At 42.9% G+C, this 27576-nt stretch overlaps 1 protein-coding gene across 2 annotated transcripts in view; it reads right to left on the bottom strand.

Moving 5' to 3' along the window:
* Positions 1-26782, bottom strand: part of COMTD1 (catechol-O-methyltransferase domain containing 1) — a 52769-nt gene extending 25987 nt beyond the window's left edge. For both annotated transcript variants that reach the window (XM_033942291.1, XM_033942292.1), the window contains exons 1-5: positions 26513-26782; positions 10156-10289; positions 8859-8964; positions 4224-4342; positions 2208-2262 (exon numbers count right to left, since the gene is read on the bottom strand). In XM_033942291.1, coding sequence (XP_033798182.1) covers positions 2208-2262; positions 4224-4342; positions 8859-8964; positions 10156-10289; positions 26513-26594 — 496 coding nt within the window. In that variant the 5' untranslated portion in view covers positions 26595-26782. The remainder of the gene's footprint in view (positions 1-2207; positions 2263-4223; positions 4343-8858; positions 8965-10155; positions 10290-26512) is intronic.
* Between the last annotated feature and the right edge of the window lie 794 nt (positions 26783-27576).

Here is a 27576-nt window from a genome sequence, read left to right as displayed (position 1 = left end):
TTAAAAGCTGCAATGCCAACCACGATATCATATCTGTGGGATAACACTTCAGAAATTTGCATCAATGGTTTTATGGTGAGAATATGAAATAGAAATTTTAAAACAATCCAGGAATGTAAGACCTTTAAAATCAAAAAGATAGAATATTTTAATACCTACATGAACTAAACAAACCACTACTTAGATGACCTGTGCTTATCTTGCAGCTCATTCAGTTCTATTTCTAACTATTTTTAATTGGGGGAAAAAGCCTCAGATCTAGAGCTATTGACTCAATACTTAATTCTATATATTATCTCAGACAGTGAACTAATACAGCTACCCTACCATTTCACTCAGGATTAATTACAAAATGTTTTATTTTTATTTTATTTAGTTACAAAATTTACTAACCTACTCAATCTTTGCAAATTCTTGGCAGCTAACAATCAAACATACTCGTACATAAATCAAACCGAATATAAACCGAGGTAACTTCACACACACCCTCAAAAAAAGAGGATAAAAAGGTTGACTCAAATATAAACCAAGGGTTTATATCTAAATATGATAATGCTCTCTCTCCTTTCTACCCCCACCCTAGCACCAATAATCTTACCTTGCCTGAGGTGTCCTGTCCTGTCCCGTCCCAGTTTGGCCACCTCAGCTTCAACCTAGCAGTCCCAGTCCTAGCCTAACACCCAGCCCAAGCTCCAGATGCAGCCTGGCAGCCCCAGTTCCATCCCAAGCTCCAAGCTCAATCTGGCAGCCCCAGATCAAGCCCCAGCCATTGCAGGCCTCCTGCGGGCCTGCCTTAAGCCTTGGTGGTATAGCTGTGAGCCAGGACAGGAATGATCCTTCCTGTGTCCTCCTCCCACTTCCCTCCTACTCCCAGATCCATCCATAGCCTACCTTTGATGCATTGGTGGTCCAGAGGTAAACCGAGGCAGGAGCGATGTTCCTACGCTCCTGTCCTGTGCAGACTCACTGGTGAAAATGGCTGCGGAGAGTTCCCACTGCAAACTCGTGAAACTCAGCAGGCTCCTTCACTCACCCAGAATGCCTCCACTGTCTAGGTAGGTCACCCTGAGCTTACCTGATGTACTTGCTGGTTTGTGGGGGTTATTGCGGGCAGGAGTGAAGGCCACTAACTCCTGCCCCTTTTGGGTCCTTGAAAAAATGGTTACTGCGATCTCTTGACTTTCGCTCCTGCCCCTAACAATCCTCATGGACCATCAGGGAAATCAGGTAGACTTGGGGGGGGGGGGGGCGTGAGGGTGACATGCATTCTAGGGAGGAATGGGGGACCTTGATCATGGCAACAGGCTGAGGGGAATGGGGAGGAAATAAAGGGGCTTTGTCAGGGGGAAGGCAAGGAGGGGGATCAGGAGGGGGTGTAATGTCATAAATGTTATATGAGCTCCAGCTGAATATTGGCCAGAACTCTCATTAGTTCCAATGGCCACTGTCGGGAAATTTAGCCCTGGATATGTAATGCTAGTGCCCACATATGGCCCAGCACTGAATATCCAGGGCTAATTAAGAAAACGCTGGTTTTAATGCCAATATTCAGGATATCATAAGAATATAACATAAGAACACAAGAATTGCCGCTGCTGGGTCAGACCAGTGGTCCATCCTGCTCACACGGCAGCCCCTAGGTCAAGACCAGTGCTCCAAATGAGTCAAGTCTCACCAGTTTAGCATGAACTTGTCTAACTTTGTTTTGAAACCCTGGAGGGTGTTTTCCCCTATAACAGACTCCAGAAGAGCGTTCCAGTTTTCTACCACTCTCTGGGTGAAGAAGAACTTCCTTACGTTTGTACAGAATCTATCCCCTTTCAACTTTAGAGAGTGTCCTCTCGTTCTCCCTACCTTGGAGAGGGTGAACAGTCTGTCTTTCTCTACTACGTCTATTCCCTTCAGTATTTTGAATGTTTCGATCATGTCCCCTTGCAGTCTCCTCTTTTCAAGGGAGAAGAGGCCCAGCTTCTCCAATCTCTCACTGTACGGCAACTCCTCCATCCCCTTAACCATTTTAGTCACTCTTCTCTGGACCTTTTCGACTAGTACCATGTCCTATTTTATGTATGGCGACCAGTGCTGGATACAGTACTCCAGGTGAGGGTGAACCATGGCCCGGTATCATTTATATAATAGTCAGAAAAAGAGACAGGAAGAAAAATAACCTCTGCAAGGCGTTTGATCATCCACACATATTGGCTTACCAAGTGTTTCAACTGCAGGTTTAATCCGCACATCAATTTTATGCTCCACTCCAGCCTAAAATTACATGAAATAAAATTGTTTGAATACAGTAACTGATGAAAATTAAAAACATAAGGCCTAATGCATTACTTTTATGATTCATGAACCTTTTATATTCTGTTGTTCATTGTATTACTTAAAAACCAATAAACAATTTGAACTTTAAAAAAAAACCAACCCCCCCAAAAAAACCCCAACATAAGGCCACTGTTTACTTTTTAATTTTGTTTAAAAAAACTTTTAGACCTCTCACTAAGTTTCTAGATGGTTTACAATAAATGCACATAGTAATTAATTAAAAACTCAAGACACACATATACAACAAACACAACTAATAATTAAAACATAGAAATCATGATGAGAATATAAAAACAAATACATCAAAAAATCATAAGTCAATATTAAATGGCTGTCTCCATATTTATAAAAATGCCGGTTACCAGTGCTCAATAAGTGTGTATTCAGCAGATCCCAGATCACAAGACTCTTCTCTTCAACTGAACAGTGCCAACAAAAAGCCTCCTCCTTGCTTTCCTCCCAATCTCCTACTCCATGCTTCCTTTCCTTGACTCCTTGCTCTTCTCCTACTCCTCCCCTATCTCTGCTCTCCTCGGAGTCCGTGTTCTTCTTGCTCCCCCCTCCCCTTCCCTCTCAACATTTTAACTTCACCTGTCTCTACTATGAATGCCTTTGTCCTGTAATTTATTGTGAATGTCAATTGTAACCCATTCTGAGCTCCCGAGAGAACAGGATAGAAATCTAAATAAATAAATAAATAAAATCTGGGTATTGCCAATATTCAATGTCAGGATCTAGATAACTAAGCATGCATGGTTAGGCCTGCTTTTTATGTAGTCTTATTTGTCAAAATAGTTATCTGGATACTAGCATTAAATATCAGTAGATTCCTGGGTACTTCCCAGCTCTGCCTCTGGACCTCCCTGGCACTGTCAGTGCCAAGGTGGTCTTGCTGGACAATCAGAGTCCGTTCTAGTTATGTGCCACTGAAAATCTGGGTATGACTCAGTCAGCTGAACTTATCTAGGTGGAAGCTTCCCCTACTTGAATAAATCCCACTGAATACTGCCCTATGGAAGTTAAGGAAAAGAGACTGTGACAGCGGAATAGTATGTTTCTTATTAAGAGGTCCTTTTACTAACTAAGCATTGCTAAAAAAAAAAAAAAAAGAAGGCCTCTGCTAGTCCCAATGTGGGTCTTTTCCACACACTGCCCACTTTTAGCGTTATGGATTGCCCCAGGTACGCTAAGTAGATTGTGAGTCTGCCAGGACAGATATGGAAAAATGCTTGAATACCGGAATATAAAATCCATTTAGACAACCTCCGTTAATAGGCGATAAATAAAAATAACTAATAATAAGACACCAGAAAGTTTAAGAAAGGGATAAAGACTCCTTTAACTAATAATGCAACATAGAGGAGATAGCGATAGGGTGAACACAGTAGAGATACCCAGAATTGCTGAGCATATGGAAACAAAGTACAGATAACTAGAATTATCAGGATGTATGTAAATCTAAGATGAACATAGAACACGATACAGGTATTATGTGTGCAAATAAAAAGGATTTAGTATGAGCATAGTACCTGATACTAGTATTATATGTGTATATACGTAGGATGATTGATTATGGTATAAATGTGTCTGTATTGAAAACCACCTACTCTGCATTGCAACTAAGTAACTAACTCAGTATTGTAACACCATTACAGAAGCTCATGTAAACTGCCCTGAAATGTCTCCCAGTCATTAGAAGTGATACAGAAGATTTCAATAAACAAACAATATGAAAATTTTCTAGCTGCCCATCTCTAGTAAGAAAATTGGGAAGTGGCAATGCCCCATATTGTCTGCCTGTGAATCTGAATCTTCCTTTATATTTTTAATGAAACATATCCAAAGGACAGTAGGTACAAAAATCATCCAGATATGATAGAAAATCTTTTTATGGGTACCTGTTTCCAAAATGGTTTCCCAATATTGATGTAATCATTATTCACTTCACAGCCAACAACTTTGCCATCATCTGGCAAAGCCAGGGCCATATTCAATGTGTTGTAACCTGTAAATACACCTACAAAACAGAAAACACAATTGTACACAATAATTGTATCACTTTTTTTTGTTGTTGCGGGTAATAACAGAGACGGTGTTAGTACTGAAGCAGAATTCACCACGGACTGCCAATTCTACGGGTAAACATGCACTTTACTGTGTTTTAGTTTCCTGTACACATAAAGGGTCATGTTATAATAGGTCGCAACTTGTGTTTTTATAAAATGGCCTCACATAAACTTCACAGGTGAAGTACATGTATAGGTGTACATTTCATAAATCAAGTGTGTACTTTGTGGTTCCACTCACATTTTGCCCAAACTATGCCCGTGAATACACATATACACAAATTGTGTACAAGTACACACCTTCTTGTCACTGTGTATACACAGGGCCTGATTCTGTATAGGAAGTCCATTCTCAGCAGCTGCCTAAGCGGCTTTTGAGAATCACACACAGGCATCCTATATAGAATCGCATCTGTCTGCCTAACCCAGTGGTCTCAAACTCAAACCCTTTGCGGGGCCACATTTTGAATTTGTAGGTACTTGGAGGGCCGCAGAAAAAAATAGTTAATGTCTTATTAAAGAAATGAAAATTTTGCATGAGGTTAAACTCTTTATAGTTTATAAAACTTTCCTTTAACAGTTAAAAGGAAAGATATATAAACTATAAAGAGTTTTACCTCATGCAAAATTGTCATTTCTTTAATAAGACATTAACTATTTTTTCTGCAGCCCTCCAAGTGCTCTAGTTTTTCTGCAGCCCTCACATTTAAAGTTTAATATCTTTTCTTTCACAAAACTGGCACATTTCAATCACTAAATTGAAAATAAAATCATTTTCCTACCTTTGTTTGGTAATTTCATCAGTCTCTGACTATGCATCCAATATTTCTTCTCTTCTTTCAGCCTCCTGTATGCTTCCTCTCCTCCAGACCTCATTCCCTCCCCCAACTTTTTCTTTCTTTCTCTATGTCTGTCTTTCTTTGATTCCGTGTCCCATTTTTTGCTTTGTTTCTGGCTCCCTGTCCCCCCCTTCTTTCTTTCTTTCTTCCTTCCTTCCTTCCTTCCTGCCCTCCCCCACGCCACCGCCGCCGGGGAATAGGCTGCTGCCGCTGCCGCCATTGGGAACAGGCTGAGGTCTCCCTCTTTCTCTTCTCCATGGGGCCGACCAACTCTCGCCGCCCGACGTCAATTCTAACGTCGGAAAGGATGTTCCGGGCAGCCAGGCAGCGATTGGCTAGCCAGAACGTCCTCTCGACATCAGAATTGACGTCGGGCGGCAAGAGTTGGTCGGCCCCGAAGAGAAGCAGGGAGATCAAATAACATGGTGCCGGCCTGAGAAGGGAAGGGAAGCAGGTTGGGCACTACTGCTCTAGACGAGCCACACGCTAGGGAGAACAGTGGGCCGCCCCCCCTTGGTACGCCACTGGAGCAGCAGCGTGTCTGGCCGGCTCTTTCATGGATAGCGCAAGGAGCCGCCAACCCGCAGCTTTGAATGAAACGAGCCGGCCAGACACGCTGCTGCTCCAAAAGGAAGATAATGATGCAGTCCAGACCGCGGGCTGCAAATAAAATCTGGAGAGCCACATGCAGCCCGCGGGCTGCGTGTTTGAGACTGCTGGCCTAACCCCACCTAACTACCTCAATTCTCTAACCGGAGTCCATGTCACAGGCACCAGTTAGAGAATTGTGGCCACAGCAGGAAACCCCCCCCTGCTACAAAGTGGCAGGGGATGCCTTGGGGGAGGGGGGGGTGGCATCGACAGGAGGAATTGGGCGCTCCTCCTGCCGTGGACCTTGGGTGTGTGGGGGGGGCTTCGGCGGTTCCAGCAGGAGGGAATGGGTATCCATCCTGCTGGCCAACTTCACAGTGAGGATGGGTTCTCTGCTACAGCCGCTAAAGTGATCATGGCAGGGAGAGTCCCTTGCCACAATCAGCTCAGCGGTCGTGTCTATTTGAAATGTAGATCAGCATTTTGGTGGTCTACATTTTAGGTGCCTATCACGGCCCTAGGGAGATGCATAGGGCCACCTAAACTTGCCTAAGGCCACTTCTGGGTGAAACCACACCCAGCCTTGGGCAGGTTTAAGTGGTTCTACGTGTCTCCTTAGGCTCATGAAAATGCCTACAGTGTAGGCGACATGCCTCGAGTTGTTTTTTAAAAAAAGTACATCCCGATTGGCTGGTTAGACAGTGGTAGGACACCTACTGCTGCCTACAATTGGTACACCATTTGGTAGAATTTGGCCTAGTGTACAGAGTTTAGCAGAGGTTCTAACTATAGGCCAGTAGCCTCAATACTGAGTTTTGCAAAGATTATGGAAGGTTGTAGCGGTACACTTACAATGCTATCTGGCTAAAATTAGTTTGCTTCATAATAAATACGCAATCTGGATTCCATAAAAATTTCAGTACGGAAAGTTATCTGTGCAATAGTTACAACTGCAAGGTTATGGATGAGTAAAGGCATACCACCTATAGTCCTGCAATTTGATCTGTCTTGCACATTTGATTTGGTAGACCATAGTACTTTATTGAATAAATTGAATGACATCAGAATAACAAGAAAGATACTTTCTTAGTTTGCCAGCTTTTTACAAAGTGAAGATGAAAGGGAATTTATCAGGGAAATGGTCAGCTTGATGTGGAGACCGGCAGGGATCTCCCTTATCGCTCATATTGTTTAATGTTCTATTAAACTCGTTAGGAGCAAGGATAAAAATCAATGGGCTTTGAAGTTTTAATTTATGCAGATGACATTACTGTAATGCTCCATGTATGGGAAAGTTGGAATTTAGTTCTTGATAAAATAATTTCTTGTATAGATATGAATGATCGTTGGATTACCTACCATAAATTAAAGATTAATAGGAAGAAAACAAAGTTTATTCTGTTAGCCCCAAAGTATCTTCATGGATAGATAAGAAATTCCCAGTTGAGAACAATTTACACCAGTTTGAATCTTCTGAAAAAGTACTGGGGGTACACTTGGATCAATTTACAATGGAACAACAGGTTAATTATTTTCAATATTGAGAAAACTGAGGCAAATAAGAAATTATATTGGACCTGCAAAATTAACATTAATAGTACAAGCACTGATTTTATCCAAGTTGGATTATTGTAACACAGTATATAGGTCCTGATTAGAAAAATGCAAATTATTCAAAATACTGCAGCAAAGCTTATTTTTTCTGCTAGCATATATGATCATGTTACTCCGTTGTTAAGATCTTTTTAAATTGGCTACCAATAAAAGCCAGAATGAGATTTAAAATGAGTATTTTACTGTTTAAGATATATCATAGTTGGCGCCTTCCTATTTTATTCAATTAGTAGTCTCGTCTTTTAAGAAATCATCTTTTAATTGCTGGAATTGTCTAAACTTAAATTATACCTTGGTTATATAGGAAAATGTTTACTTCCACTTTCCAATATCAATCAATTGTTACATGGAATAGCATTCCATTGGAAGTGAGACAGATTACAAACAACCTCAAATTTAGAAAGATAGTCAAGGCGATATTTTTTTTTTAAGAATATTTAAACTGATTTGAATTTGGGAAGTATAAGGCAGAAATATACGAATAGCTTTTATGATTTTTATGTAATTCCTGGAAGACTCTTGCCCCCTCTTTTACTAAGGTGCACTAACCAATTAGCGTGCGCTAAATGCTAACGCATTCATAGACTAACGTGCACCCATTAGCGTTAAGTGCATGCTAACCGGTTAGCGCACCTTAGTAAAAGAGGGCCTCGATATCCAGTAGATTAACCCCCTCTTTTACGAACGCATAGCGCGGGTTTTAGCGCCAGCAGCAGTGGTAACTGCTCCGACGCTCATAGGAATTCTATGAGCGTCGAAGCAGTTACCGCCACTGCCGGCGCTAAAGCCCACACTTTGCGTTCATAAAAGAGGGGTTAAGTTTGTAATCTGCTTAGAGCTGAGAGGTTTAATGGCGGAATATAAGTACTGTCTTGTGTTGTATTTATCATGATCAATACCGTCAAAAGCTTTGCTATAATCAATGAAGCAAAAATATGCAGGCTTTTGATATTCTTAACTCTTCTCCAATATCCATCTACCATTAGCAATAATGTCTCTAGTTCCTTGACCTTTTGTGAAACCAGTCTGCATTTCAGGTAGTTCTTGCTCAACATATGATTGTAACCTTTGTTGTATTATTTTCAGCAATATTTTACTGGTGTGTGGAAGTAGCGCAATCGTCCTATAGTTGTTATAATCTTTTGCATTGACTTTCTTCGGTATAAGTATAAAAAGTGATCTTCTCCAATCAATTGTCCACATAGTAGGTGCAAAGCATATAATGCCATTTGCATGAGCAAGTATTTGCAGCCACTTTTCACAAGGGAAGTTGCCCTATTGAAAATTGTCCTCAAAATGAATATAATACCCACTTACCCAGCTTATTCTATACTAACAGTGCACACTGAGCAGTGCTGCTGAATACCTTTCAGTGAAAAGCGGATATTTGGTATTTTCATTAATATGAAGGACATGCTCTTACCTATCTCAAGCACTTTCTTGGCACAGATGAGTTTTGCTAGATTGGCCATAAACTGAGATTGATCACAACATATCATATTTATCCCTTCAGGTTCTTCCATGGTACGCTTAAAAAGAAATCCAGATGCAGATATGAGCTTGTCTACTGATGACAGCTAGAATCAATTTTTGCAATGAACTTTTCTAAGCAGTAGGGATATGACACTCTAAATCAGGGGTGTCCAACCTTTTGGCTTCCCTGGGCCACATTGGCCGAAAAAAATGTTTCTGGGGCCACAAAAATGTGCAAATGCTGCAGCAAGACAGAGGAGGGAGCCGGTAAGTCTGTAAACACCCGGGGACAGCAGAGGAAAACACTGCATCGCCCTCGACCGGGGCCGCACAAAATACTTCACAGGGCCGCATGCGGCCCTCAGGGCAGTTGGACACCCCTGCTCCAAATGAATCTTCACTGATGAAAATCACCGTGAGAAGACCATGCATAATAATAAAAAATTTATATTACTGAAGGATTTGATGCAATATACAAAATTCACAAATCAGTTAGCAACATGCAAATAAAGAGCTCACTTGATGTCTATGGGGAAAGATAGGAGAATCTGGCCTACTTGTTCGTGTCTTCTGCACAAATGAATATATAATGGTCAATATTCAGCAGATGGTGGTCAGCTAATCTATAAACACTGAGGGCCAGATTCTCTAATCAGCGCCGTTGTTGGCAGCTGCTGATCACATGTTAATCACGGTGATGGCACCAGGTAGAGAATCGCACCTCTGTCAAAGGTAGGCTCAGGAAATGTAGACCAGGGTTTTCTAGGCATACATTTCCAGCGCCTACCTTTGATGTGAATTGTGCCTCCGTAGGCACTTTATGCGCCTAAAGCCATGGGACAGATAGGGAAAAATGTTTGAGTACCTGAATGTAAACCACTTAGATTATCTGCCATTCAGTTACCACATGGTCAGAAACTTTCCTCTGCGTTAATTATATGACAAATTGTTTAGAACATAATGTAGCAATTTTGCATTGACTGCTTGTTAAATCTGGTCATTATCTTGTGGTAGCTGCAAAATCTTAGGCCTCTATGTTCTGTAGATCAGTAAAAAAAAAAAACCAACAAACCTCCCCCCTCTTACTTTATTGCATTTGAGGAAATGTAGTTCTAGATAGCAGAGCATGAAAACCATACAAGGTTATGACCCTAGATATCACAAAAATATAATATAAAATCACATCAAAATCATGTTATAACATGAACATTAGCACAGATGTTTCTTTAATTTAGACAAATACTAACCCGTCTCAGCTTCTTTAGTACGGGGTGCTCCCGCATGGAATGCTTTAGCATATAATCTATCAATGGATCGCCCTTTTTATAAAAGGCCTTCTGCTCTTTTCTAGTCCCAAAATGCCAAGGTGCCCGTTTCTTTCCTGAGACATATAAAACAAAAACATTACTTTTGGGATTACAGTAGAACTGTGGTATATACAATGACTCAAATGAACAATACAGAAAAGCCATTCTCACGATCTGTTAAGCATACCTCAGAGTGAAAAACTGCAGCAAAGCAAACTGAAGCTTGCTAAGACTCGGTTAGGAACGCTGCCGAGTTGAAAATAAATCAAACAATAAATCCAAATTAAAATGCAGATAATCCTACTTTGGTAGTTTAATTGTTTTCATTTTTGTTCGCATATCTTTGCCACCTTTATTCCTTATAAACAATGCATGGTTATGGAGCTACTGGTTCACTAGAAATGGATGCAAATCTTTATGGAATATTATGGCAGGACCAGATGAGCCTTCTAGTCTGTTAGCTGCACAGAAGATCCATATTTCCTGTAGCAGCTATGGTGTAGGCCAGTGGTCCCCAACCCTGTCCTGGAGGATCACTATTGCCAGTCGGATTTTGGGGACAACACTAATGAATATGCATGGAGTAGATCTGCACTCCTATCATCTTCATTACATGCAAATCTCTTTCATGCATATTCATTAGGGCTATCCTGAAAAGTGACTGGCTGGTGATCCTCCAGGACATTTGTCTAACACCTCAGTTAGATTGACACAGTTTCTGCATTGTTCTGTTTCAGTTACATACATTTGTGGGCTCCTGGAACACACTTTTTCCATAAAACTTACTCAGCACAATTATCAGCTGGTCCAACCCCTGGATCGGTCTGAAGGGAAGAGACAGTGAGATCAGGAAAGAAAATAAGAAACAGGAATGTGCCAGCACAGAGTCCACTGGGACCAAAAGAAGATGATAAGTGATGCTGCCTTCTTTCTCTTCTGACATGACAAAAATAAGACAGTCGAAGCTTCGAGTGATATAACCAGTTTGATCTCTTTCAGAATCAATTTGTTAGTTCTTCTGGTGGTCCACGTCACATATAAAATCCCTCTCCAGCACCAAAGCTCAAATGAGTCAATCTTCTTTCATTTTTGTTTCCATAGTGTCCAGCTTTCGCATCCATAATTGACCACTGAGAAAATGAGTGCATGTTGAGAGCCTTCATTGAAGAGCAACCCAGTGCTATTCTATGGAGTAATGCTTTCCTGCTAGTTGCTTCTTTGTTTATGAAAGAGCCCAGGAGATTGAAATCCTTTACAGCTTCTATTTTATCACCTTCAAGCTCAAAATCTTCATCATTTTTTTGTGTTCATGGTCTTCATCTTGTTTATGTTTGGTTCTAATTCCATGTTATGATTTTCGGCTTTGACTTTTTTCAGTAGATACAGCATGTCTTCTTTGCTGCTGGCGATGAGCGTTGGATCATCTGCATAGTGCAGGTTGTTTATATTTTGGCCACCAATTTTGAAACCAATGCTCTCTTCTTCCAAATTTGCTTTTCTGAAGATGGCTTTGCTGTAAAGGTTGAACAGGTAAGGTGACAAGATGCATCCTTGCCTGATGCCATGTTTTATTGGAAACCAATCAGTGTTGCCATATTCTGTTCTCACTCTAGCTTCTTGATTTTTGTAGAGGCTCTTTATCAGCTGAGTTATGTTCTCCATAGTTTATTGTGATCCACACAGTTAAAAGCTTTGTTGTAATCGATGAAGCAAAAGTATAGAGGCTATCCATCTAACACTGGAATTAATGTCTCTTGTTCCTCAATCTCTTCTGAAACCAGCCTGAACATCAGGTAGTTCTCGTTCAATGTATGATTGTAGCATTCATTGTATTATTTTATTTTCAGCAATATTTTGCTGGCATGTGGAACTAATGCAATCGTTCTGTAGTTGTTACAGTCTTTGGTGCCACCTTTCTTCGGTATAGATATGAACAGTGATTTTCTCCAATTGGTTGGCCATATTTTTTCCTTCCAAATCTGTTGACACAGTCAAGTGAGGGTCATGATAGCACCTTCTGAGCCTTTGATTAATTCAATTGGAATACCGTCGATACCAGGTGACTTGTATTTTGATAAAACTTTAATTGCTGCTATGACTTCTCTCAAAATATCTGGTTCTTCTTCGGAGTCAGTTTCCAGTTCAGTTTCCCCAATGTTATCCTCATTGCCTTTTTTTGTATTCATGTTCCGTATATTCTTTCCATCTCTTTTTAATGCTTTTAGGATCATTTAATATCATTCAATTGGCATCTTTAAGCATCCTCAATCGAGGCTGGAATTTCTGCCGCAATCTCTTAACCTCCTAATCCACTAATCTGTTTTTTCTGTTTACATGTTCGGATTCAATTTTTTGACAAATATCCTTTAAATATTATTCTTTGTCATGCTGAATTTGATATTGAAATGCTCGGCTTATTTGTGATACTTTTTCTCTATCACTGGAAAGTTTTGCTTGTCTTCTTTGATTTGCTGCTTTCTTCTGAGATCCAAGGTGATTTATTGGCTTTCTTTCTCTTCTGGAGTGTTTTTTTTTTAGCTTCATCACTAATTACGGTTTTGATGTCATTCCATAGCTCTTCGGGCTCTCTATCTCCTGTATCAAGACAGCCAAATCTGTTGTCTAGTTTTATCCAATAGTCTGATGGAATATTTTCAATGTTATATTTTGGGAGGTCTCTAATGATATTCTTCTTGCAACGCTTTACTTTGCTTTTGCATGTGAAAAGCTTGTGGTCGCTTCCACAATCAGTTCCTGATTTAGTCCTTGCAGTCAAAGCTGTAGATTTCCATCTCTGTCCTATGCAGATGTAATCAACTTGATTTTGATACTTGCCATTTGGAGAGGTCCATGTGTACTGGTGATGTTTGTGGTGTTGGAAATGCTTATTCATAATTGACAGTTGGTTAGTTTTGCAAAACTGTACTAAGTTATCACTAGCTTCATTTTTTTTCTCCTATGCTGTGCTTTCCAAACACTGCATCTTCAGATGTACTTTCTGCTTTTGCACTGAAGTCCCCCCCTAATGATCAGTAGATCGTGTTATGGCATTTGATCCATTTCATTTTGAAGTTGTTCGTAGAACAACTCTACATCCCTATCTTCTTTGTCTGTCGCTAGAGCATATACTTGGATCAAGGTGACATTGATAGGCTTTCCCTGTAGATGGATTGACTCTATCACTGATAACATTATACTTTAGTACCGTCTTTGTCATCTCAAAACTAAATTACTGACAGTGCTTCCAAGCTACTTTCAAAGACAGCTTTTCAGGGTACACAGCTCGGGTCTTGCACTGACTATGTTTAAGTCCAATTGAAAACGTGCATTGTAGATTGGACACAGCTGAAGCGCCATTTTTTGTTTCCTACACACAGCTTTGCAGCGTCTACTGCCAAACAGGTATTGTTACATTTTTTATTGAGATAATATTCCATTTGATAATTGTCTTAAAATCAGCATAATATTTTTACTGTGTAAAGTCCTGATGAAACAGTTTGCCATACCGTGAAACGATGGCCACCGTCAGTTGAAAACGAGCACAGGCAGAAGCAAGTTTAATACTTGGCAGCATCGAGAAGACTGACTTTCAATGGGAACTTCATCAAGATAAGCACTTTTTCTATTGTTGTCACATGCTAAAGTGTGAGAGACATTTGTTTAAGTTTCACAGGAGGTTTTTTATGGCCAGTGATCGAAAGGGCAGGGGAATCAGTGCACTTATCACAGTTCTCTCCTACACAGCCCTGGGGCAGCGTGGACCCCAACGGCTTCTGAGGCCTTTTTCCACCTAGATAAATGTTCATTTTGAGTAGGAAACTATGAGGCTTTAAATTCAGCATTTGAACTGGAGTGTTGAAGTTGTTTGTAGTTAGCGTACTTCAGTTCCTCTTAGTGCTTTATGGTTTGAGGAAATCCACTGCTTATTCTTAGGATAATCAACATAAAGTCTGTTTTACTACTTGGGATCTAGCTAGATCGGGGGTGTCAAAGTCCCTCCTCGAGGGCCGCAATCCAGTCGGGTTTTCAGGATTTCCCCAATGAATATGCATGAAATCTATTTGCATGCACTGCTTTCATTGTATGCTAATAAATCTCATGCATATTCATTGCGGAATTCCTGAAAACCCGACTGGATTGCGGCCCTCGAGGAGGGACTTTGACACCCCTGAGCTAGATACTTGGAACCTGGGTTGGCCACTGTTGAAAACAGGATACTGGGTTTGATGGACCTTCGGTCTGCCCCATTATGGCAATTCTTATGTTCTTATGTACATGCATCACTTTGCACATACTCAAATTAAGGACCCCTTTTACAAAGCCAAAATTACTAGCAATTTCCGTATGGTAAATGTGACGCAGCACATTCAATTCATATCAGCCTTGTCGCATTTGCCACACTAGGAATTGCTACCATGGTTTTGTTAAAAGGGCCCTAAATGTCATCTGCCATTTGAATGCCCTTAATGCACAGTCTCCTAGTTTTGTAAGGTCCTTCTGCAATTTTTCAAAATCCTCTTGTGATTTAACAACTTTGAATAAATTTGTGTTATCAGCAAATTTAATCACCTCACTTGTTATTCTCATTTCCAGATAACTTATAAATTGTTCATGACTGCATTGAACTTGTTAAGTCTCAGACCAGGGAATGGCTCTTCTCATACACAAGAATATAATAGCAAACATGGTTCAGCAGATTCTTTTCTTCAAATGCCAACTAATAAATCACAAAAATGCAGTAACAAACTGAGTTTTTTAACTGCTTCTTAAAACTGAAACAGGTTTTCACACATCGCAATTGGCTCACCAGAGCATTCCACATTTTAAACACCAGCAATACAGAAAGTCATCGCTCTAGTGTCTGCATAATTTCCCTGCACTATTGGAATTAATAGCTTTTGATTTTCGGATTATAAAGATATAGTAGGCTTATAGAGTGCCACAACTTGTTGAAAGTACCATGGTGTTTAGAAACATAGAAACATGATGGCAGATAAGGCCAAATGGCCCATCTAGTCTGCTTATCTGCAGTAACCATTATCTCTTTCTCTCTCTGAGACATCCCACGTGCCTATCCCAGGCTCTTTTGAATTCAGACACAGTCACTGTCTCCACCACCTCTTCTGGGAGACTGTTCCATGCATCTACCACCCTTTCAGTAAAAAAGTATTTCCTTAGATTACTCCGGAGCCTATCACTTCTTAACTTCATCCTATGCCCTCTCATTGCAGAGTTTCCTTTCAAATGAAAGAGGCTCGACTCATGCGCATTTATATCACATAGGTATTTAAACGTCTCTATCATAGCTCCCCTCTCTCATCTTTCCGCCAAAGTATACAGATTGAGATCTTTAAGTCTACCTCCAAATGCCTTATGATGAAGACCACATACCATTTTAGTAGCCTTCTTCTGGACCGACTCCACCCTTTTTATATCTTTTTGAAGGTATGGCCTCCAGAATTGTACACAATATTCTAAACGGGTTTGATGGTAAATAGTCTGATGGACCACAGACATATGTTGCACCCAAAATACAACTGGTAACCAATGTAATTGCTTCAGAATTGGAGTAACATATGCCATCCTGTCAACTCCTATTACTAACCTAGCTGCGGCATTTTGCACCCATTGTAACGCAATGTTCTACTCTCCGTGAAATTAATGAAAAACTCAAACTTACACAAAACACTGCAGCAAAACTCATATACTACAAATCATAGGCAGCAGGATGCTATTTTGTTTGGGGGGAGCCCAAAAGCTCCACCCTAGTCATCACATCAGATCTGCCCAAGCTCCACCCCAGACCCACATAAGCTCCGTCTCAGACCTGCCCAAGTTGCGCCCCAGAACCACCCCCATAATAGTACTAATTGTAAATGCCATTTCTTCCATTCATTTTCATATACACACAATATAATCTTATTAACAATACATAATGGTAACCACAAAATTAAACTACACAAAGCACACTCTTTTTCCCCTCCACATCACTGCACAGCATTTTTTTACTCTCCTCCACCCCGATGTGCAACTTCTTTCTCTCATTCCCTCCCTTGCTGCAAAGGGAGTGGAGAAAGAGAGAGAGAGAGGGATCCAGGGTGCATCTCTCCAACTCCCTCTACTGCCACATCCAATATTTTTTTCTCTCTTATCCCCAGGATTGTATGTAGAACTTTCGCCCCTGCCCACCAGCTCCATGCCCAACATTTCTCCTTCTGTCACCCGTCTTTAGCACCTTACCACATCTCTTCCTCCATTCCCTCCACCACCATGTCCAACATTCCTCCCTCTTGCATCCATTTCCATCTGTCCCACTGTTCCCTCTCCATCACCACATCCAACATTTCTCCCTCTCATCTCTCTCTACTTCACTTCTCTCCCACCACCATGCCCAACAATTCTCCTCTTTATTCCTTTCCCCATGTACACCATCTCTTTCCCTCTCATTCACACCCATACTCAAGAATTCTACCTTTCTATTCCCTCCCCCACTTTAGCATTTCTTTCCCTCTTTCTCTCCCTCTCTCCTTCCATCCTATGTCCTAAGTTCATGCCCCTCCCTCCTTCCTTTGTCCCAAGTTCACACTCCCTTCCTTCTGTAACTCAATGCACCCCTCCCTCCCGCATCCCAATTCGCCCCTCTCCCTCCCTTCTGTGACCCCATGTGCCTCTCTCCCTTCCTTCTGTCTCCCAAGTTCATGCCTCCTCCCAAAGGTGTGTACCTGTGTTCTGGCCAGCTCCAAGAAATCCAAGTAGGCCCCTCCTCCTTCTTTCCAGCTGCACTTCTTTTTACAAAGCCACAGGCAGCAGCAGAGTTTGGCCAGAGGTCCTGGTATGCTGGCTGCACAGCCTGCTAGCAAAAGGTGTGTGGCCACGCAGCTTAGAGGGAACATTGCTTTATTCCTTTTCACTTTTTATCTAATCAACTTTCTATCTCTTTCTCTCATCCCCTAGCTTTCATATTTCTCATCCTCCTATTCTCTTTTATCTGCTTCCCATTACCACATTTCTACCTACATATACTCATTATTCTGCTCACTTATCTTAACACTCTTCCACATGGATCCACCTCTTTGCCACTTACCCCACCCTTGTAACCCAGCATTTCCTTCCTCTTTCTTTCTTTCTCTCTCTCAAGTCCAACATCTTTTTGCCTTTCCACTCCCTCTTCCCAAGTCTGATTTCTCTCCCCCCCCTTCCGGCCCCAGTCCATATTCTCTCCACCTTTCCCTATCCATCTCTCCTCTCCCTCCTCTCCTCTCCCTGAGTTGTCCATCTCTCCCTCCCCTTCCCCATTTTGTCATCTCCACCAAATGCATTTCTCTGTCTCATTTTGCTCCTCCACATCCATCTCTTCTTTTCTCCCCCTTTGCCATCTCTTCGTCCTCCTCCAAATCCATCTCCCAATGTCTCCCTTCTACCCCCTCTGCAACCTCACCCTGTCCTCCTTCTACCCCATCTGCCATCCCCAAGTACATCTCTCCCTATCTCTCACAAATCTGACATCTTTCCCTCCCTCCCTTACCCCATTCCTGAGTCTCACATCTCTCCCTCCTTCCCTCATTTGAGTCCAACAAATTTTCTTCCCCCAGTCCATCCTACAAATCCTATACTGCTCCCTCTCTGTCTTCCACCCCTCTCCTGAATCTGAAATGTCTCTGGAGGGGCCTTATTTCTAGGCGGCACTCCGGTGGAAGCAGCATTTTGTAACTGGTCAGCGTACCTGCTGGTCAGCTCTCTCATCAGGAGTCATTCATGAGGTACATTGTCAAATGACTTCTGAACATCCAAATCCAAGGGAGTTTTGAAAAGTTCTCAGCCCAACCAAGAAGAGAATGGCGTGGATATAGTTCAACCAATGATCTGAAACAATGTCAAAACACAGAATTTTGTTTCTGCAAATTGGCACTTAACGAAATAAGATAACACTCTTTTCAGCTACAGTACAAAACAATGCTCAGAATTTATGAAGTTGGTTGGTTGGGCTGAGAACTTTTCAGTACCCCCTCATACACATTATCAATTGGCTCACCTTTAGCCACATTTATTCACCCCTTCAAAGAAATGTAGCAAACTGGGGAGGCAAAATTCCCCTTGACTAAATCCATGTATATGAACAATAATTTCAGTCTTTATAACAGCCTCTATCACTGAAGCAGGAGAATCTGTGACTCAAAATTCAGGGCACTGGCAAAAAGGGATGGCTGATTCATTTTTGCTGAGCATGTAACATCTCAAACATTAATGCAGAGTGTATTACTCAGCTGTGCTGTACACACCCTTCAGAGAGATTCCCATAGTTGGAACTGTTGGTTTTATAGGTGTGGTAGCTTGGCCATACTATTAGTGTTTTAAGTTAAGCAACCGATATAAGCAAAATCTTTTTAACAAACAGCCAGAGATGGATTTATGTACAGCAGGCTTAAAATAGCACATTTGTGCACATAAGTGCAAAAATTCTAGATGTCAAGTGCAACAAATAGTTCAGATTTTTCAGGGTAACCAAAACAGGTTCTTAAGATGAAATATATCTCTCAAATATCAATTGCACATTGTTGAAACCCAGGTCTGTTTGTAGCCCTCAATGATTAGAGCTGCACCTATTTATTTCAGGTAACATTTGGGGTGGGGGTGGGGCATTGTGGGTGGGGCGGGGCAGGGGGCCCAATGTACTTGTGTGTCTAGGGGCCGTGGACGAATTAATCCTGCCCTGTGTCTAACCCCCCTTCTATGAAACCGCGCTAGTGGTTTTTAGGGCAGTGAGCTGCGCTGAATGGCCCGTGCTGTTCCCGACGCTCGTTGAGTTCCTAGGAGCATCGGGAGCAGCGCGGGCCATTCAGCGCGGCTCTCTGTGCTAAAACCCGCTAGCACGGTTTCGTAGAAGAGGGGGTAAGTGTTTTGAAAATGAGCCTCTCTGTCTTTAGCAGAGCCTTTTATAAAATACCCAGGAAATTGTGAATGGCCTGGCCTGAACCTCTCATGACCTATGCAAAATTAGGTTTTAGATCTGCTATTCCTGCCACCATAGTCAGATCTCAAAGTGGAAGGTTGCAATGAAGGAATAGGTGAGCTTCTTATTCTTTTTTATTGAAATATTGGTAACTCTAATCCTAACAAAGAAATTATATTCCAAAACACTGAGGTGTGTCAGAGATGGAAAGGATGGCCTAAGCCCTATAGAGAGATTTACTAAGGGTATCAGACGTCTAGGAAAACCCGGACATATCTTCTTTTTAGAGGACTAAACTAAACTAAACCTTAGGTTTGTATACCGCACCATCTCCGCAAGCGCAGAGCTCGGCACGGTTTACAGAGGTTGAGAGGGAAGGAACTACAAAGAAGGGGGGACTGAGAAGATGGAGAGGGACAGGGTACTAGAGAACGGGAGGTGATTAGATTTTTGAAAAGAGCCAAGTTTTCAAGTGTTTGCGGAAGGATTGGAAGGAGCTAGAATTTCTGAGCGGGGATGAGAGGTTGTTCCAGAGTTCTGTGGTTCTAAAAGGGAGGGATGTTCCAAGTTTTCCTACACGGGATATACCTTTTATAGATGGGAAAGATAGTTTCAGTTTTTGGGAGGATCTAGTAGAGAGCGGGTTTGAGGAATTTCAAAGGAGTGGGATAACGGGAGGAAGGACGCCATGTAGAATCTTGAAGGCTATGCAGGCACATTTATAGAAGACTCTGGAGTATACTGGGAGCCAGTGAAGCTTGGAGAGGAGTGGGGAGACGTGGTCGAACTTTCCTTTTGCGAAAATAAGCTTGGCCACGGCGTTCTGAATTAGCTGAAGTCTACGGAGGTTTTTCTTAGTTAGGCTTATATAGATGGAGTTGCAGTAGTCCAGTCTAGAGAGGATGGTGGATTGAACGAGGATGGCGAAATGAGAATGATGAAAGCAGGATCTTACTTTCCTCAACATATGGAGGCTAAAGAAGCATTTTTTTACCAGGGAGTTGAGGTGATCATTGAAGGAGAGAGAGGAGTCTAAGATGATGCCTAGGACTTTGCTTGAAAACTCAAGCTGAAGAGTGGGGCCGGAAGGTAGTGGGATGGAGGTGGGTAAATGATCTGAAATTGGGCCGAGCCAGAGTAGTTTTGTTTTGGACTCATTCAGTTTCATTTGTACAGATTGGGCCCAGGATTGGAGGTTCGTAATACATGTGGATATGTTCTCAGCGAGGTTAAAGAGGTTCGAGTCGGTCTCGAGGAGGATGAGGATGTCGTCAGCGTAGGAGTAGAGAGTTTCTAGGGGGGATATATGAAGGAGTTTCAGAGAGGACATGTAGATGTTGAAAAGGATAGGGGAGAGGGGTGAGCCTTGCGGGACTCCACATTTCGGCTTCCAGGTGGGGGATGAGGTACCGTTTGTGTTAACGGTGTAGGAGCGGAAGCGTAGGAATTTCGAGAACCAATCTAGGACTGTGGAGATTATGCCTATTTCGGAGAGTTGGAAGATTAGGATGTCGTGGTGAACGACATCGAAGGCTGCGGAGAGGTTGAATTGAAGAAGAACAGCAAATTTGTTGCGAGAATGGAGTTGTTGCACCTTAGAGATTAGTGAGGCCAAGAGGGATTCGGTGCTGAAGTTGAGTCTGAAGCCGAATTGGTGGGGTAGGAGGATAGAGAATCTTTCTAGGTAGGATGAGAGTTGGGTGGATATGATGGATTCTAATAACTTGGTTAGGAGAGGGATATTTGCTATAGGACGGTAATTTGATGGAGTGGAGGGATCAAGGTCAGCCTTTTTCAGTAGAGGGGACAATGAAATGTGTCCCATATTGGGGGAGAAGAGGCCCGATGTTAGGGCAGAGTTTATAAGTTCGGTGAGGGAAGCGATGGCCTGTGTAGGGATATTCTCGAATAGATAGGAGGGGAAAGGATCCAAAATGCACTTGCAAGTTTTTAGTTTGAGGCAGAGTTTGGAGACTTGCAGTTCGGAGACAAGCTCGAAGATGGTCCAGGATCTGTCGGCAGGAATGGGGGTGGATACAGGTAAGGTAGGGTTGAGATCAATAGAGGTCAGGGAATTGTAGGAGACCGTGGGAGGGAAGGAGCATCTTAGTGTGGTAACCTTTTCATTAAAGAAATTTGCAAGGGCATCGGCTGATAGAGATGGTGGGAGCAAAGATGGGTTTTTTTTTGTAGTTAGGGAGCGCCAGATGTTGAACAGCGCACTGATCTGGTTGTTGGATCTAGAGATCTTGTCTCCAAAGAAGTTTTTCCTGGCTTTTTTTAATGTTGAATTGTAAAATTTAATATTAGCCCTCCAGGTCTGTCTATCAGAGGGGGATTTAGATTTTTTCCATTTGCGCTCCAAAGCGTGACATTTCTGTTTCAATTCTCTGTGAAGAGGTAGGTACCATGGGGCCTTTCGGGGGTAGGAGATGGTTTTGGTGGTTAATGGAGCAAGGGAGTGGTAGGTGGACTCGGAGAGGGCGGTCCAGTTGTGCCAATGTGATTCGGGGTCTGTAGGTCTAGGGTTGGAGGAGAGTTTGCTGAGGAATTTGGACCAGAATAGGTTGCTCGAGGTTTTTTTGCGGAAGGTTATGGAATGAGAGGAGTGGGGTGGGGAGTCAAGATGTGACATGAAGATGGGGAGGCAGGTAGTCCCTAAGAACTGGTCTGACCAAGGGACTTGTTCCCAGCGGGTGTCGTCGGTTGAGGTTTTGAAGGCGGTAAGATCAATGAAGGTGGTGAAGTCTAGAGTATGCCCTTTTTCGTGGGTTGGGGATGGGGTGGGTGAGGGAAAGCCTAGAGAGGTAAGGAAGTTGTTGAATTCGGATGTATCATTGTTATTTGTGTCGTCGAGGTGGAGATTGATATCACCGACGATCAGAAGTCTTTGAAATTTAAGGAAGGCATTTGTTATGGTCTCATAGACAAGATTGGAAGATTTGGTTCAAGGGGTGGGTGGTCGGTATAGTAACAGGATGCCCAATGGGTGGGTGCGGAGTTCATCATTGACTGAGGCAAGCAAATATTCTAGAGAAGCATGGGTGCCCGTCTCAAGGAGCTGGACGTCAAAGAAAGATTTGTAGAGGAGTGCCAGACCACCTCCTTTTCGATTGGGTCTGGGGGAGAAGAGGCCTTGGTAACCGTGGGGGAGGAGTTCATTTTGTGTGAATAGATCACCTTTGGCGATCCATGATTCTGTGATGCACAGGAATCCAGGGTCGAGCTCGTCTAGAAGGTCTTTCAAGATTTGGGTCTTATTGCACGCGGATCTGGCATTGCAATAAAGTGTCGGGACTGGGGTGAGAGAGTCCGGGACAGTGTTGGGAAGATTGGCAGGGAGCAGGGGCTTTAGAGAATCTTGGTTGACTTTTCGGGGGGTTTTCTTGGGAGGGGAATTTCTGGTGCGTATCAATGTGGGGATTCTGAGTCCGGGGCAGATGGTATTGGTGTTAGCGGGGTCGAGTAGGTTGGGGGAGGGAGGTTTCAGGCAGAGGGAAGGATAGAGAGCAGAGTAGGAGGAGAAGGACCCAGAAGGATGGGTTCATGGTGGGGTGGTTGGTGTGTGAGAGTCTACAGCAAGGGGGAGTAGAGTTGGTTGAGGAAGGAGCAGGGGAACTTAAATTAAGCTGGCTAAGTACGGGGCCGAGAGTAGGGAGGAGAGCCTTTTTTTTTTTTTTTTTTAAGGACTAAAGGGGGGCTATATCAGTGAGGACAATTAGCAGCTAAGCGCTTTCCATGTGGTGCCTAGAGCGGTGAGACTTGGGGCAGTAAATGGGTAACAGGGAGATTGCACAGTTGAGGTATGTAAGTAGCCCAGGATGTACTAGGGGAAACGGGGCAATCGAAAAGTGAGAGACTGGTAAAAAACCTTTGGCAGAGAGTACAGTTTGGTGCAGAACTAAGCAAAAAACAGAGAAAAGTTTAGCATCTAAACAGGAGCAAATACAATAGTAAAATATGGTACAGAAACAGGGGTATAAACAGTGGTAAACTTTGACAATGGGCAGAATCCGGGTGGGTAAGGGGAGCTGAGAGTCTGGAGGCCCTCAAGTGGACCTTGATAAGCCAAGGAGGGGGGAGGGCGGTGAGGTGAGGCGGAGAGGAGCCCAAGTGTGCTAGTACAGTTTTGCAGGGACTTCGGCAGCTCTTGGGTGGGCTGTGGGGACAAAGTTTCTGGCGCTGAGCAGGACCGCACACTCCTGCAGGAATGGCGTTGGGTGGAGGAAGGAGGAACAAGATGGAGGAAGCTTCCTCCTTCCTCTGCCTTGGAGGCGCTGGAGCGGAAAAAAAAGCTTTTGTCGGCCCACAGTGGGCTGAAGAGAGGCTGGGTCACGCTGGCCTTTAGCAGCCCTCGGATGGGCTGGAGAAGAGCAGGCTCGCAAAGTCTGCAGGGCAGGGCAGATCCCTCCTGCTCGAGTGGCGTCGGGTGGAGGAAGGAGGAACAAGATGGAGGAAGCTTCCTCCTTCCTCTGCCTTGGAGGCGCTGGAGCGGAAAAAAAAGCTTTCATCTGCCCGCAGTGGGCTGAAGAGAGGCCGGATCACGCTAGCCTTTAGCAGCCCTCGGATGGGCTGGAGAAGAGCAGGCTCGCAAAGTCTGCAGGGCAGGGCAGATCCCTCCTGCTCGAGTGGCGGCGGGTGGAGGAAGGAGGAACAAGATGGAGGAAGCTTCCTCCTTCCTCTGCCTTGGAGGCGCTGGAGCGGAAAAAAAAAGCTTTTGTCGGCCCGCAGTGGGCTGAAGAGAGGCCGGGTCACACTGGCCTTTAGCAGCCCTCGGATGGGCTGGAGAAGAGCAGGCTCGCAAAGTCTGCAGGGCAGGGCAGATCCCTCCTGCACAAGTGGCCATCCAGGTGCCCTGAGGGATTTCCAAAACTCAGCAGTTTGTCCGGGTTTTGGATGTCCCCAAGCTCGGGGCCACGTTTGGAGGTCTCTATGCATACGCAGACGTCAGCGCGATGACATCACACATACATGTGATGTCATCATGTCGACATCCACACATGCGCAGAGGCCCTCCAGATGCAGCCCTAAGGGAGGTTTGTTTGGGGGGGTGGGGCTGGGGGCAGGGCTGGGCGGCGCAGGAAGCGGAATGGGGAGGGGATGGGCAGAACAGGGCGGGGCCATGTGTTCTCTGTTTTTTTAAAAGAGGAAATCTGTCAACCCTAGATTTGCTGCCTCTGTGAGTGAGAATGAAGGCCAGTAATAACCTAACCCTTCATTCAAAGAATGCCAATTGAATTTAACCCAGGCTAATCTGGACTGATTTGTGTTTCACACGTTTGGAATTAGATTTCCCAGCTGGAAACTGTTGGAATTCCTTAGTAAATAACTTTTGTTTGAACAGACCAAACCTGTGACAGCCTGGATTTCTTTTTCTGGCTTTTTCATCTGCTGCTCGTGGCTTTGTGTGGTGAATGTCATGAAGCTAGGGCCTTAGAAGAATGCTTCCCCATTTCCCACCCACACTTATAGCCACGAGAAAGAGGTGGTACCTCGGGGTTATACATAGAAAAAGTTTGTAATTTTGCAGTTTTCACTGACTGTAGTGGTAATTGTACTGCTGCTACTATTTTGGTTTTTGCCAGGTTCTTGTGACCTGGATTGACTACTGTGGAAATGTCATCCTGAATCTTATGTGGTGGTAAAAGACAACCCTAGCACAGTACAGGTTTGTCTACCCAAGCTGCTTGTGTATAAATGTACTTACCTCTTCCCAGCTTACAACCATGATCAACATGGGATCTTTCACACAGCGTTCTCCCTCCCAGTGACACACCTGGGAATGGTAGTTGTGGTTCCAATTCTAGATTCTTTTACATGTCCAAAACTCATAGAAATATGATGGCAGATAAAGGCCAAATGGCCCATCTAGTCTGCCCATCCGCAGTAGCCATTATCTCTTTCTCTCTCCAAGAGATCCCACATGCCTATCCCAGGCCCTCTTGAATTCAGACTCAATCTCTCTCCACCACCTCTTGTTCTGCTGCTGTCCTCAGGGTCATGATATACATAATAATTTCAAATACCCCATTTGGTGGCATCTGCTCCTCCTGAACTGCCAGGTTAGTTCTCTCTTTTCTCTAGTTGGTCAGGAAAATATACTGACTGTTTAATCTATTCCATTGTATTACAGGATACTGGGTTAGATGGACCATTGATCTGACCCAGTATGGGTGTTCTTATGTTCTCTTAACGTAACAATGGAAAGGACAAGGGCGGGTGAGGGGCATTCCTTTAAAATGCACGCAGTTATAGAATAGTGCAAATCTTTGCTTATCTTGTGTGTCAGGATTTACACCTGGTTTCAGTTGGTGTAAATCTTTGCACCCAAAGTTTTGGATGCTTGTGCTATGCACTGTTCTATAAAGGGTGTCCATCCTTTATAGTATACCGTTCAGTGTCAATTTTTTTCAGCACCCAGTGTTCGGCACCAATTACTTAATCTGGCCCACTGTGTTTCATAATAACTATGCAAAGCTTGTTTTCTTTATAACTGTCAAATCCTAACCAAGCTCAATAAAATGCGGTATATGTCATCCTGAATAGATTTTCAATAAGCTTATACTCTTGCCAGTCCCTCACCCAAATGATGTCACTTCACTATCTGGCTCTTCGACGGATGCTTTCTTCAATGTGAACTAATCGGGCCCTGCTGCTTCCTGACTGGCGATCAGTTGAGCTCGTTTCTTGCAGTTTCTTCAAAATATATTAAACACTTGCCCTCTTCCACATCATTTCTGGAAACTCTTACACCAGTCTTTTCTTAAATAAGGATAAGGTTTTTTTTAATTTTTTTTTTTATAAGGATCAGATCCTCCTGACTGAAAACCATAGTAACTGTGTATGTTTAAAGCAAAATGGTGTCTGCGCATATCTTCAAGATAATTGGTAGGTGGTGGCTAGGTCATGAAGGTGAGGCATTTGGAATGAGTGTAAGCTTATTGCAAATTTATTCAGGATGATATATCCCAAATTTTATTGAAATTGGTCAAGTTTTGACAGAGTTAAGAAGAAAACAAAGGTTTGTATATAGTGTTTTTTTTGTTTTTTTTTAAACAGTGTACTGTATTGTGTATCAGTGTTTCCTGATTATTAATCATCATAAAGCAAATATATTGTAATTGCTATTGTGTTAAAGCATTCACTGTTCACTATACTGGTTACCTCATGTCCATATGTGTGTAGGTGTGTGTGTGCCCATGTACATATACTATACAAGCTGGATTAAGCTGAAGGTTCAGTCAGAAACAAAACTCTGAACTTTGATCTGCAGCCTGCTCTGTTTGTACATGGCCAGCAATCAGCGATATGTATGAGTATAACCAAGGGTGTGGTTGCGGAACTTACCAATGATGACCCCAGCAGCAAAAGCAGCTCCTAGGGCAGCAGTGCCAACCAGCGCTTCCTTTGATATTGTGAAAATCGGCATTGTAGTCCAGGCAATGCTGGGCCAGGAAAAACAACAACCACGAAAAACAACTGTGTGAACAGTGAATGAAGTCTGCTTAAACTGGTTTACTAATTTTTCAGCGGCACTAGCAAGTCTAGAGAGCACATTGTGATTTCCTTGTTTACAAAGTCACAGAATTTCCAACAGGTCCTTTCCCAAACCATGTGACTAGAGAACCAATCAAGTAAGAGTAAGATCTGATTCCTTTCTCTCGTGCTGTTCATATCATGAGTGTTTAGTGACATCTAGTGGCGAAAAGAATTCACTGTGACACCTATGGGATTTCTTCTAGCTTCAGACTTTAAAATCCCAGACAAGTGTTAAATTCCTGGATAATAAAAAGTGTTCACACTTTGTTTTAATTTTGTCTTGTACTGGAATGCAGATGCCAGATCTCCCTGTTTAAGTGAAACAACATTTCTGTGCCAAAGAACTGCTATTTTTCGAAATCTCTTCACCTAAGGGCTCCTTTTACAAAGCTGCACTAGCGGTTTTAGCGTGCACTTAGTGCGGGCTAAATTGCCGTGCGCGTTAGACGCTAACACCAGCATGAGCTGGCGTTAGTTCTAGCCATGTAGCATGGGTTTAGCGCATGCTAAAATTCTGCGTGCGCTAAAAACGCTATCGCAGCTTTGTAAAAGGAGCCCTTAGTGTGTTTCATTGAGAGGCCGAGATTCTTCTTCATTATTTATTTGGTTTTATATCCCATTCTCCCCAAATTACAGCTTATCAGCAAAGGCTACAACTTTACAAAATGATGAGATTGTGTGACTTGTTCTACATTGTTGACTGGTGGACATGAAATGACAGGCCAGCACTGCCACAGACTCCTTTGGGATCATACCTTTTTTCACATGCTGCATAAGTAGGAAGGCACTTTCAAAGGGATTCCGTAAGCACATGAGCAATTTAGGCTTCATTACAGTGCTATTAATACAAGAGAACTTAAAATAAAAGGAAT

This window comes from Geotrypetes seraphini, chromosome 4 (genome assembly GCF_902459505.1).
Source record: "Geotrypetes seraphini chromosome 4, aGeoSer1.1, whole genome shotgun sequence".
Classification (NCBI taxonomy): domain Eukaryota; kingdom Metazoa; phylum Chordata; class Amphibia; order Gymnophiona; family Dermophiidae; genus Geotrypetes; species Geotrypetes seraphini.
This window is presented reverse-complemented; position numbering and strand designations above follow the sequence as displayed.